Genomic DNA, 14,607 nt, shown 5'->3' on the forward strand with positions numbered 1-14,607 from the left:
AAGACCGGATGGACCTTCAGTCTAATTTCTCATGCAGCTAAAGTCTTGCTGACAGTGTTGAATAGAAGGCTATATGGCAAGCTGGATAGAGGGATTGCAGAGGAGCAGTTCAGATTTAGAAGAGGAAAAGGAACAAGAGATGCTATTGGCCTCTTAAGAACTATAGGGAAAGATATATGGAAAAGGGTAGAGAAATCTTTGCTGTTTTTATAGCTTTAGATAAGGCTTTTGACAGAGTTCAGTGGAACAAACTGATGGATATTTTGAACAGGAAAGGAGTAGATTGGAAAGAGAGACGACTGCTACAGAATCTATATTGACACCAGAAAGTAAGGATAAGGAATGGAAATGAAATGTCAGAAGGAAGCAACACTGGATGAGGTGTTAGACAAGGTTGTTGCCTTTCCCCACTGTTGCTTAATGCATACCTTGAGGAGATTATTGCAAAAGGCTTAAATGGGAAAAGAGAAATATGTATTGGTGGGAAGAGAATAGAATGTATAAGATTTGTTGACAACATGGTATTAGTAGCAGAAAGTGAGTGGACAGTGAATAACGTGCTGAAAGATCTGAATGAAGCTTGTGTGGAATATCAGATGCAAATAAACACAGCAAAAACAAAGAGTGTGGTCATCAAACTGTCCAATCTACCCTTAGCCAAGTAAGTGCATTTAAATATCTTGGCAGCACAATAACTGAAGCCCTGAGATATCACCAGGAGGTGAAAACTCGAATTGCCATTGCGAAGGAAGCATTCATCAGAAATAGGAGACTCGTATGTGGCAAATTAGATAAAGATCTAAGGAAAAGGCGTGGCAAATGTTTTGTCTGGAGTGTGGCAATATATGCGGCAGAAACATGGACACTGAGACAAGGGAATGAAAAAAGGTTAGAAGCATTTGAGATGTGGATGTGGAGTAGAGTGGAGAGAATAAGCTGGTTGGAATGAGTGAGTAAAGAAAGAGTATTGGAAAGGGTTGGTGAGAGAAGATGTCTGTTAAAGGTTGTAAGAGAAAGGGAAAAGAACTGGTTGGGACATTCATTGAGAAGGGAGTGCTTGCTAGCAGATGCTTTGAAAGGATTGGTTTATGGGAGAAGACTGAGAGGAAGAAGGAGATACAAGATGATAGATGACATAAAGGGAGGAGGAAATGATGCAGACCTGAAGAGGATGGCAGAAGACTGGACAGCCTGGAGAATTACCATGTGAAAACCTGCCGTTTGGCAGAACACTGATGATGATGATTCGTGAAATCTTCAGCCAAGTAGTAACAATCCCAAAGCAGAGAACTATGTAGCTTTGTTCTCAGTGAATCTATTTTCATATCCAGAATGTTCATGGCTTTTAGTTTGTTGTAAATTTATGTTCCCATGTACTGGGGAGTCTGAGCATACAAGTTTAAACAGACAGCAGGGAGCATAAAATTTTCTTTATTTGTTGTACTGTAAGTGTGAGCAGTGCCATTCTTTTTGCATAATTATAAATCGCGATGTAAAAAAATGATAATATCATAGATGTATGGGGAGGGTATTGTTAATAATTTGAGATTTTTAAATAATGGGTGACATGATTTCCTTGGTTGCATGGCACAGATGTTTCTAATAATTCTTTTCTTTAATTTCCATTGCATTAAGTTGCTTGAATTTCAACAGAAAAACAATAGCATGCATAAAGCTGACTGGAAGTAGGTGTGGTAAGCAATTTTCCTTATGCCCATGTCAGTGGCATTTGCTAACATTTGCATTGCAAATGCAAAGCTACACAGTTTGTTTGCTAGATGTTCCACATGTTTGCTCCAATCTAAATTCTTACCTAGGTTCAATCCTGAAAATTTCACAGAATCCATTTCTTCTAGATTTAGATTTTTAAGGTTTATTTTAATTTCCTCGGATGTTCACTGTTTTGTTCTGGACTTGATCATACAGGTTTTTGGAATGTTCAGGGTTAATCCATTGAGATGAAACCATGTTTCTGAGCGATCTATTGTACTGATGATGCAGGCAGGGATAGTTTCTGGCTCATGCTCCTCAACTAATACAGATGTGTCATTTGCAAATAAACTGATGGATCATTGATATTGATGTAGCATATAAATAAAATAGTTCCTACAGTAGAGCCTTGAGGTACACGTTGTGTTACTGTGTTCTATTTGAAGAATAGTTTGCTGAATTTGTACAACCACTCTTTGTTTCCTATTGCACAGGTGTGAAGTAAACCAATGTAGAACACTATGCTTATTTCCATACCTGTCAAGATTATGGATAAGAAGTGCATGATTTACTGAGTCACAGGCTTTTTTGAGCTCACAAAAGATACCAACAACTTTATATTTGTTGTCTAATGAAGTGCTAATTTTGTTGATAAACTTATTAATTACATTTACAGTGCTTTTTTTCTGTGCAGGAATCCAAATTAATTTTTCAAAATAATCTAATATTTTTCAATAAAATTTTGAATCTGGATGGCAACATCTTTTTTGATTTCTTTTGACAGAACTGGAAAAAGAGATATGGGACAATAATTTCCCATATCCTCTCTTGACCGTCTTTTGACAGCGATTTTACTTTTGTATACTTTAGAACCCCTGTAAAATATCCTTGTTAAAAATATTTGTTTGTTATAACATATATAGTGGGTGTCCTTTTATTTTATGCACAAATTTGAGAAATTAAGTGGATGTGTTAATATAACATTTTCAACCTTTATTGATAACACTGTTTCAAATTTTATGAAGCTCAAACATTTGATCTAGTCAAAGTGTTATACTTTGTTGTCATAATATGCAACATTGACATCTGATTTCGCTACCTTAATGAAGAATCCATTGAATCAATCTGAAATTTGAGCTTGTTTTTCAGTAAAGTCATCTTTAAGCTTTATTTTAAAAATTCCATGACTAGAGGCTTTAATACTTAATTCAGATTTTACAACTCACCATATTGTCTTTGATTTATTCTCCGTCTTAAAATTAAACTATTATTGGCATTACTTTGCTGCCTTCACAACTTTCTGAAATGTAATTTGTATTGCCTAACATATTCACCAAAGTCTGTATTTGTATTATGTCTTAGTTCATTATGTACCTGTCTTTCCCTTAGCACTAGAGATTTTTATATATTTAGTGATCCAGTTGAGTTTTTTGTTGCTCTATTAAAATAAGTTGTAGGTAGAAATGTTTCACTGAAAACATTTAAAAAACTAATTAAGAATTCTTCAAAATTTGCACTGCCTGAAATATTTTGGTAGGAGTGCCATTCTGTTTGAATGAGCCTGTCATGAAATGAAATCATGTTTTCCTGATTAAAGTTCCTTTCTATGCAGACTTTTTTTTTACAAAGGACTTCCTTAATTTGATCTCAGCTCAATAAAATGCTGAATGATCAGTATCTAGCAATTACTCCATAGCCATTTTGCATTTTCTGTTTGTTTTTTTAGATCTCTGTTTTCCCTTTTGATTGCTTCATTTGCTGCATGTTTTTTTTTTTTTTTTTTTTTCATTTCGTCCAGAAATCATCTCCTTAACTTCATACCTTCTTGCAGTTTCTTCAGATTTAATCTGGAATGTAGTAAAAAAAGAAATAGGCCCAAGCAAAAATGTTAGAAATCCAGATGACTTTGTTTTAAAAGATGATCAAGGTGTGCTAGTCAGAAATCTTACTTTAGCAAATTACATTAATGACTACTTCATAAATAGTCCAATCAATCTGAGTAAAAATTGTTCTAAGATTAGTAGAACATCAATCCCAGAAGAACAAAGCGTTAATTCATTATTGCTACCTCCCACGAACAAATTGGAAGTTAATCGAATAATAAAAACAGTGAAGAATAAAATGTCCTCAGGGATTGATGAGATACCTTGCTCAGTCATGATGAGATGTGCTAGTGTCATATCAGACTCACTCTCACACATCATAAACATATCATTTTCAGAAGGTGTCTTTCCACAACGATTAAAAATTGCAAAAGTAAAACCATTGTATAAAAAGGGCAATATACATGAAGTGGGAAACTATAGACCAATAGCTTTATTATCGGTATTTTCAAAAGTAATAGAGACAGTCATGAAAAACAGAATTACAAATTACCTCGAGAAATTCAATCTATTGTCTGTAAACCAACACGGCTTTCACAAAGGAATGAGAACAGAGTCATCCATCACCCAATTCGTTGAAAATATTGTAACGGGGCTAGATAAGAACAACAGTACAATAGGAATAAATTTGGACCTCTCAAAGGCATTTGATACTGTCCAACATGATATCCTGCTAGACAAATTAGAATATGTCGGTATACGAGGAGTAGCTGAAAAGTGGTTTCAGTCATATCTCCATAATAGGAAACAGGTAGTAGAAATTGCAACAACAAACAGTAAAACAAATTAACCATAAATATCTCTAAAACTAATTATATCCATTACAGGAAAGCAAAGTCACACTCTGATCTAGATCTCAGAATACAAAATAAAGAAATTGTGAGAGTTGCTACCACAAAATTCTTAGGTGTACATATAGATGAAAATTTAGACTGGAAATCCCATATCCTGTATCTCTCGCATAAATTAAGCTCTGCTTGCTTTGCTTTACGCGTTATTAGCTTTGTATGTAGTAGGGAATGTAGCAGAGCTGTTTACTTTGCTTATATACATTCTGCTATTACCTATGGCCTCATCTTCTGGAGTCATAGTAAGAAAAATCTCAAAACCATCTTCACTCTACAAAAACGAGCTGTTAGAATAATTACCAACACTTCAAGGCTAACTCCTTCAAAGCAAGTATTTAAACAGCTGAATATTCTACCCCTACCGTGCCTCTATATACATAAAAGTGTAATTAATGTAAAACGAAACATTAACAATTTCCAATCCAACTCAGATCTACATACTTACAACACAAGAAAGTGCAATGACATTCATATAAAAAGAGTTAACAAGGCTTTGGCGCAGAAACAAACAAACATACAAGGAAGCAGATTGTATAACAAACTACCGGTAAAGATAAAAGAAATAAAAAAATTGTCTTCATTTAAAGAAGCAGTATTCAAATTTTTAATGACCAACTGCTATTATAGTGTTAAAGAATACCTGGAATAGCTTCATACTAAACAATTATATTTATGTACTCTGTGCCAATAGTAATTTTTATCTGGCTGTTGCTATGATCTAAATAAATAATATGTACAAAAGTGCTAGAATTGTATATGTTATATCTAAATATCAACTGTGTATTCCATGTAAAAAGTCTTTCTCATACATCAATGTAAATAATCAAAGTTGTACATGCTATTTCAATGTGGTCTGATGTTATGTAGTCTACTATGCACATCTGTATTTTGTATAGTATTGTTCACCCTATATGTGTGTGTGTGTGTGTGTGTGTGTGTGTGTGTGTGTGTGTGTGTGTGTGTGTGTGTGTGTATATATATATATATATATATATATATATATATATATATACTATGTATTTTTTGACGAAATTCATGCAATGTAAATTGTCTCTGGGTGAATAAACTACTTCTACTACTACTACTACTTTTGTAACCAGCAAATTATTATAGAATCCACATCTGATAGTGAAAACTTCTTACAGTTTAAAATATAGGTTTGAAACCACTGTATGAAACTTTTGATTGTCGCCAGGTCTCTTTCATATATACAGCCTTCTTTCATGATTCTTAAACCAAATGTTATCAACAATTTAATTTTACTGTGTGAAAAATTGTACCAGGCAGTTTCCTATTTCATTCCTTTGCTAGAGCGCATGCTTCCCTACTATATTTCCCTCTCCTCCTCTTCCTACTATCAAATTCCAGTCACATATAACAGTTAAATTTTTGTCTGCTTTAACTATTTGAATAATTTCTTTCATATCATCCTTACAGTCTTTCAATCTCTTCTCCATCTGCGGAGTTAGCTGGCATATAAACTTCTGCTGTTGTGGTGGCTGTTAGCTTCTTGTCTGTTTTGTCTATGACAATTTGATCTCTATGCTGTCCAAAAAAGCTTATCCACATCGCTATTTTCTTATTCATTATTAAGTATAGTCCTGCTTTACCCCTGTTTGATGTTCTGTTGATAACCCTATTCCAACCTGACCAGAAATCCTGTTCTTTCTGCCACCACTCTTCACTAAATTGCAATCTGTCTCAATCAACCTACCGTATTCACTCGAATCTAAGCCGCACTTTTTTTCCGGTTTTTCTAATCTAAAAAACCGCCTGCGGCTTAGAATCGAGTGCAAAGTACTGAAAAATGCCGCCACAACTAACTTCTGCCGTCGAATATATGTAGCGCTACATAGGCATGCTTTGCAGACACAAAGATAAATACTGGCGCCAAAACCACTGCATCAGTAAATAAATTTAAAAAAAAGTGGAAGACGAGCTTTTTCCTCCGCCCCGAGTTTCGACCACTGCATTTTCATACATTATCCAACAAAGTAAATACAAATTTCGTATTGTTCAGCTTCGAATATAGCAGCATTTCAATGTACTACGAAAATTCGACTGGCAAGACTGTTTGGGATGTTTGTCAATATCGGAAACTACGTTCTGAGTTTTTTCCTACCTGTGAGATGAGATGGTTGCTAATAAGAACTTTTATGAATTGTGACTCACATGCAGTATTCTCTTCACCATAAGAATAATACGAATATAATCATTTTGTCATGTATTCTTTCGTGTTTACAGCTATCTCATTTAAATCCTGTCTGCCTAATAAACTACGAAAATAAAATGAGACAACAGCAAACGCGGAAGAATACACATATCACGTCATGTTTATAATCGTATTATTCTTATGCCTAATAGTGATACAGTCAGAAATGAAGCACGGCAATTTATTAGATTTTTAAATCTAAGATGACTAATTTATGTGCAGAATGTAATGTACTAAAGAGCCGTCTGCAAAGATTTTCAAACGGAGAAAAATTTTCGCTAAACTCTCGTTCAGAACATCGTCTATCATACGCAGTCTATTATTCGGTTCTTGTTGATCATTATCAAAGAAAGCAGCAGTGTAAGTAACAACAAATAGCAGTCTCTTGCCATTGTTTCGCTACTGAGACAATTCCTCTTTTTTAAACAAAAAAAAAAAAAAAACCAAAAAAAATATAAGCGGCGGTACTGGCACAAAAGCAAGCCATGCGGCGAGCGGCGACAGGCCGTAAACACTCATTATCAGAAAGCGACAAACAATGCATGACGCAATACAGTAATGCATTTTCAGCTAAGAATGACGTAAACACCTATAACAAAGAGAACGGCACTTATCAGATCAAAGAAAAATAAGCAATCAATTCAAACCAGACGAAGCACGTGAAAAAGGAAAGGTACCTGTATAAATACGGGCGGAGCGCCTGTAAAGCTTAACTGCTAAGCTTATGACTCAAACCAAACTACTGTAGCTGTATCGTCATTCATTCGACCTAAATTGTGTCTCATATTATAATGGACAACTTTGTTTCGATTTGGAGGTGCGGCCTAAAATTTCTCTCCCCTTGAATTTCGAGTCTCAAATTTCGGGTGCGGCTTAGATTCGGGAAAAATTTTTTCCTTGATTTCGAGTCACATTTTTCAGGTGCGGCTTAGATTCGAGTGCGGCTTAGATTCGAGTAAATACGGTATCTGTTTTCCCTTTCTAAATTCTCTAACATACCTGTCTAATTAAGGGATCTAACATTCCATGCTGCAAAACATGATTACCAATTTTGTTTTTCCTGTTGATGATGTCCTACTAAGTAGTCTCCACCCTGAGATCCAACTGGAGGACTATTTTACCTCGGAAATATTTTACCCAAGAGGATGCCATCATCAGTAAGCCACACAGTAGAGCATGTCCTGAGAAACTACGTTGATTAATTTTCATTTTATAACTTCATTTCAGGACACCATCCATTATGTTTAACTGCTTTTCGAAGTCCTTTGCCATCTTTGAAAGAATTATGGTTTCACTAGGAACCCTCAAACTTTTAAGTACTTTTCCATGACCTGAAACCTCTTTAAAATTTCTCCTTAGTTTTCTTTACTGCTTGCTCAATGTAGAGATTGAATAAAGTCAGAGATAGACTACAACTACAAATTTTATGGATTAAGTTTTGGAAATTTTTGAACAGACCTCATATGTCTCATTCGGTTCTCACCTACTGCTTCCCCTCCATACCCTTCAGCTCATAAAACTGCAACCTGGTTTCTATGTAAGTTGTAAATAGCCTTTTGCTCCCTGTAGTTTATCCCTGATACGTTCAGAATTTCAAAAAGAGAATTCCATTCTACTTTGTTATATGTTTCTGTGAACCTACAAATTCTATAAATGTAGGTTCACCTTTATACAGTCTACCTTTCAAAATAAGTCATAGACTCAATATTGCATTAATGTGTTCCTACATTTCTCCAGAAACCACACTGATCTTCCCTGAGGTCCGCTTCTATCATTTTTCCATGGTTCTGTAAATAACTCATGTCAGTATTTTGCAACCATGACTTTGAAACTGAAAATTTGGTAATACCCATATCTGTCAAAATCTGCCTTATTTTGTATTGGAATTATTACATTCTTCTTGAAGAGTGAGGGTATGTTGCCACTCTCACGTACCTTGCACATCAGGTGGAGTAGGTTCATCATGGATGGCTCTCCTAATTATCTAAATAATTCAGGGGTAATATCATCTACTCCAGGTGCTATTTCATAACTTAGGTTTTTCAGTGCTCTGTGAAGTTTTTCTCGCAATATTTTATCTCCTTTCTTGCTGTCCGTGCAACTGCTTCTCTTTCCTCCAAATGTCTCTTCAGTTTTCCTGCAGGCAGCATGTGTCTTTTCCATATTAATGTATGCATCTACATTATATCTAAAAACAAAGATGATGTGACTTACCAAATGAAAGCGGTGGCAGGTCGATAGACACACAAACAAACATGAACATACACACAAAATTCAAGCTTTCGCAACAAACTGTTGCCTCATCAGGAGAGAGGGAAGGAGAGGGAAAGATGAAAGGATGTGGGTTTTAAGGGAGAGGGTAAGGAGTAATTCCAATCCCGGGAGCGGAAAGACTTACCTTAGGGGGAAAAAAGAACAGGTATACACTCGCACACACACACACACACACACACACACACACACACACACACACACACACATATCCATCCGCACATATGTCTGCTTATGTCTGTGTATGTGCGGATGGATATGTGTGTGTATGCGAGTGTACACCTGTCCTTTTTTCCCCCTAAGGTAAGTCTTTCCGCTCCCGGGATTGGAATGACTCCTTACCCTCTCCCTTAAAACCCACATCCTTTCGTCTTTCCCTCTCCTTCCCTCCTTCCTGATGAGGCAACAGTTTGTTGCGAAAGCTTGAATTTTGTGTGTATGTTTGTGTTTGTTTGTGTGTCTATCGACCTGCCAGCACTTTCGTTTGGTAAGTCACATCATCTTTGTTTTTAAATATATTTTTCCCACGTGGAATGTTTCCCTCTATTATATTAATATGCATCTACATTGTTGCATTTGTGCTTTATTCGTTCCTGCCTGACAGTTTTACACCTTCTGCCAATCTCAGTTTTAGATGTATGTATTTCCTTTTGACTCCTTTTATCAGTTAAATTCAGCATTCATGTTCATCCAAGGGTTTCTTCTGCGACCTTTTTTTTCCCAATGATTCTACATACAGTTATCCAAAGAGGACATCTAACTCTGAGACTGATCTCCAACAAATTAATGATGCTATTCCATTTGATAATGATGTATTAAATATTTTTTCCTTCCTGGACTTAGAGTAGACACCTGTGACATCCTAGAAAGTGTCAAAACTATGTAATGTTTTTTTTTTTTTTTTTTTTAATGTCATTTGAAGGCATCAGACTGGCTAAGGAGCACTGCAGCTCTCATATCTGCCTGAAGGGCATCTTTACTCTTGAGTCAAGTGTTGTTGGTTATAGCTATCTTTTTTACTTCCATTGCTTTATGCAGCTTTCCTTCTCCTGTCTTACATTTCAGTTCAGGAATCCTATAAAAATGTTCAATGTTCTTGATATACATTCTTGTAATTATCAGTACAGTTACACTCTGATTGTATTTGTGGCTAATAATAAAAGTTAACTAAAAAAAACTGAAATTTACTCTTTGACAGTAGTATCCATGAAAGTAATTTCTAAATCAGCAGAAATCCATGAAAAAAATGAAAGCATGTATGTAAGGAGAAATCACAACTCTCCGAAAGAAATAAGTTAATGAGTAGCAGATGAAAACATATAACATGTTGATGAATGCTGAACCCCCCCCTCCTCACCCTGCCCCCCCTCCCCCCACACACACACACTTATTACTAATTCTACTACTTTAGTCACCCAGCACACCTACACATCTAAGAATAGTTGCACCTGAAGAGTGAGACAGGCTTGAACAACAGTGTCTCAGTCACCTAGTGAACAGCCTGCCAAGGAGGGCCCACACATGTTAATACTGCATGGAGTAGAGCAACATTATATTGAATTTTTCCCATATGCAGAATATGATTTAATGGGTGTGTGAAGAAGCAGACTTCTGAACATACTGCTTTTATGTTGATTGCTGTTTGAGTGTCATGAGGCTTATTCTTTCATTCCTTGGCCTTTTTAGTTTAAGCCAACACATTTTTGCAGATAAGGAATTTTTTTAGCAGATTATGTTCAAAAAGTAATAACTTCTTTCAGCACCATGACAACAAGTAAATAGGCTGCTATTCTTATAGTATTTTATTGTTGCTACTTGCTGTTCTTTGGTCAGTATTAGTACAAAGATGCAAGTATTATCCATGTATTCTGTTTTTATTTGTCATTTTAGCTTGCATGACTACAAATAAATCATAACTGGTAAGCAGCAGTTAATTGTTAATATGTTGTTGTTGTTATTGTGGTCTTCAGTCCTGAGACTGGTTTGATGCAGCTCTCCATGTTACTCTGTCCTGTGCAAGCTTCTTCATCTCCCAGTACCTACTGCAACCTAAATCCTTCTGAATCTGCATAGTGTATTCATCTCTTGGTCTCCCTCTACGATTTTTACCTCCACGCTGCCCTCCAATACTAAATTGGTGATCCCTTGATGCCTCAGAACATGTCCTACCTACCGATACCTTCTTCTAGCCAAGTTGTGCCACAAACTTCTCTTCTCCCCAATTCTATTCAATTCCTCTTCATTAGTTATGTGCATGGCTACACTCCATACAAATATTTTCAGAAACGACTTCCTGACACTTAAATCTATACTCGACGTTAACAAATTTCTCTTCTTCAGAAACGCTTTCCTTGCCATTGCCAGTCTACATTTTATATCCTCTCTACTTCGACCATCTTCAGTTATTTTGCTCCCCAAATAGCAAAACTCCTTTACTACTTTAAGTGTCTCATTTTCTAATCTACTTCCCTCAGCATCACCCGATTTAATTTGACTACATTCCATTATCCTCGTTTTGCTTTTGTTGATGTTCATCTTATATCTTCCTTTCAAGACACTATCCGTTTCGTTCAACTGCTCTTCCAAGTACTTTGCTATTGCTGACAGAATTACAATGTCATCGGCGAACCTCAAAGTTTTTATTTCTTCTCCATGGATTTTAATTCCTACTGCGAATTTTTATTTTGTTTCCTTTACTGCTTGTTCAATATACAGATTGAATAACATCGGGGAGAGGCTACAACCCTGTCTCACTCCCTTCCCAACCACTGCTTCCCTTTCATGTCCCTCGACTCTTATAACTGCTATCTGGTTTCTGTACAAATTGTAAATAGCCTTTCGCTCCCTGTATTTTACCCCTGCCACCTTTAGAATGTGAAAGAGGGTATTCCAGTCAATATTGTCAAAAGCATTCTCTAAGTCTACAAATGCTAGAAACGTAGGTTTGCCTTTCCTTAATCTTTCTTCTAAGATAAGTTGTAGGATCAGTATTGCCTCACATGTTCCAATATTTTTGCGGAATCTAAACTATTTTCCATGAGGTCGGCTTCTACCAGTTTTTCCATTCGTCTGTAAAGAATTCTTGTTATTTTGCAGCTGTGACTTATTAAACTGATAGTTCGATAAGTTTCACACCTGGCAGTACCTGCTTTCTTTGGGATTGGAATTATTATATTCTTCTTGAAGTCTGAGGGTATTTCGCCTGTCTCATACATCTTGCTCACCAGATGGTATAGTTTTGTCAGGACTGGCTCTCCCAAGGCTGTCAGTAGTTCAAATGGAATGTTGTCTGCTCCCGGAGCCTTGTTTCTACTCAGGTCTTTCAGTGCTCTGTCAAACTCTTCACGCAGTATCATGCCTCCCATTTCATCTTCATCTACATCCTTTTCCATTTCCATAATATTGTCCTCAAGTACATCGTCCTTGTATAGACCCTCTATATACTCCTTCCACCTTTCTGCTTCCCCTTCTTTGCCTAGAACTGGGTTTCCATCTGAGCTCTTCATATTCATACAAGCGGTTCTCTTTTCTCCAAAGTTCTCTTTAATTTTCCTGTAGGCAGTATCTATCTTACCCCTAGTGAGATAAGCCTCTACAACCTTACCTTTGTCCTCCAGCCATCCTTGCTTAACCATTTTACACTTCCTGTCGATCTCATTTTTGAGACGTTTGTATTGCTTTTTGCCTGCTTCATTTACTGCATTTTTATATTTTCTCCTTTCATCAATTAAATTTAATATTTCTTCTTTTACCCAAGGATTTTACTAGCCCTTTTCTTTTTACCTACTTGATCCTCTGCTGCCTTCAATACTTCATCCCTCAAAGCTACCCATTCTTCTACTGTGTTTCTTTCCCCCATTCCTGTCAATTGTTCCCTTATGCTCTTCCTGAAACTCTCTACAACCTCTGGTTTAGTCAGTTTATCCAGTTCCCATCTCCTTATATTCCCACCTTTTTGCAGTTTCTTCGGTTTTAATCTACAGTTCATAACCAATAGAGTGTGGTCAGAGTCCACATCTGCCCCCAGAAGTGTCTTACAAATTAAAACCTGTTTCCTAAATCGCCGTCTTACTGTTATATTGTTAATTGTTAATACAGTGTATGAAATTAGTTTCTGATAGCCAGTTTTCTTTGAATGTTTTCCCTGACTCTTTCCACAACTTTGAAGGTTCTCTTTCGTGATGTAGTCTACATTACATGATAAACCAGATATTGCATGACTGAATGAGTGAAGAATGAATGAATGAGTGGAGAAGTCAGTTGCTGTTTATTACTACTATAGTGACTTATTTTATTAATTTTGTTAGAACTGTCAGTTATGGCCTATATATTTGATGTCCAGATATTATGTTTTGTTTATTTGTGATATTGTTAGAATGTTATTCACCAGTCCCAGATTATTCTTATTACTGCCCTGTATAAGGTAAAGATACTGAATAATTTGATACAGATAGCTGACTTTTTTTTTAAAAAAATGTGGAACTATTTTCGCATTTGGCCTATGTGTTGGAAAACTGATAAAGCTTTCATGCAATTATTTATTTATGTTAATTTTATTGTCTCTCTATGTTTAAGTCAATGGATTTAGAATCTCTGTGTATGCTGTTAGGACCTAATGAATAAATCACCTGTTGTTCCCATCTTCTGTAGGCCTCTGATGATGTACATAATGCCAAACAACCAATCCTTTATTAACATATATTTTATGCTACTATATGATCGTTGTTACAAAGTAAATATTTTCATTATTTCAGGTGCTAATTTTGTTCTGTGAATTTGTTAGGGCCAAGCACCTGATACAGAAATTGGCCGTGTTTATGTATATGATCTGGATGATTGGGATTTACCAGACAAAACATTTCATTGGGAAACTACAGAGTACCCATTGTTTCAGCTGAACCCAAGCACAGGAATGATAACAATGCGAGAAGGAACACCTAATGGCAGGTGAGTTTCATTTACTAATAATAGTATTGCTGGTCTTATTTATTCTATTTATTTCTACATGAAAATGTATAAAGAAAAGGAACTCAGCTGTGCAATTCCAATTAAATGAAGACAGAACAAATTGCTACTTATTAGTAGATAGCAAACAAGCATTGAAGAAGGAATGTCTGGTCCACACATTCTTCAGGAGGCGATTTCCAAATATTGCTGAGAGACACAGATAGAAACAGAAAAAGCTTAACTTAGCTTTGATCCTTCTTCACAAAGGAAAGAGGAATAGGCTATGAATATGTAAAATGAGGGGCAGGTGACTTGGACTCCATATTGAGAAGAACTTACCAGTTGTGGGAAAAGACATTCAGTTCTGTTTAGCTAAAGTTAAAACCTAGTACCTGATATAGTATGTGTGTATGAGAGTGATAGTATGTATTAGAGGGATAGTACTACAGAGCAATTAGAGAAGATGCATATTGCCTATGAAGAATTAATCATAAAGGTAGACAGAATCTCAATTTATAACAACTACTTGAAAAGACAAAAATACTATTGTATGTGGGACAAATGTAAGAATGAACAATAAGATAAAAGTGTATCTCTCACATCTTCCTTCATCCTATTCTTTTCCTTGATTCCCAGGTCAAATTTACTCACTGGGTGTCTCTAATAACAGTTGTCTGTCCCCCTTCCTCTGCTGTTTCAGTTGATATTTGCAGATTAGTATTTCTGATATGTTGTT

The 14,607-nt window shown here is 36.0% G+C and overlaps 1 protein-coding gene across 1 annotated transcript in view; it reads left to right on the forward strand.

Moving 5' to 3' along the window:
- The window catches only part of LOC124616382 (neural-cadherin-like), a 312,303-nt gene that overhangs the window by 97,723 nt on the left and 199,973 nt on the right, over positions 1-14,607 (forward strand). The window contains exon 9 of the mRNA XM_047144688.1: positions 13,708-13,871. Coding sequence (XP_047000644.1) covers positions 13,708-13,871 — 164 coding nt within the window. The remainder of the gene's footprint in view (positions 1-13,707; positions 13,872-14,607) is intronic.

The sequence above is a fragment of the Schistocerca americana genome, chromosome 5 (genome assembly GCF_021461395.2).
Source record: "Schistocerca americana isolate TAMUIC-IGC-003095 chromosome 5, iqSchAmer2.1, whole genome shotgun sequence".
Classification (NCBI taxonomy): domain Eukaryota; kingdom Metazoa; phylum Arthropoda; class Insecta; order Orthoptera; family Acrididae; genus Schistocerca; species Schistocerca americana.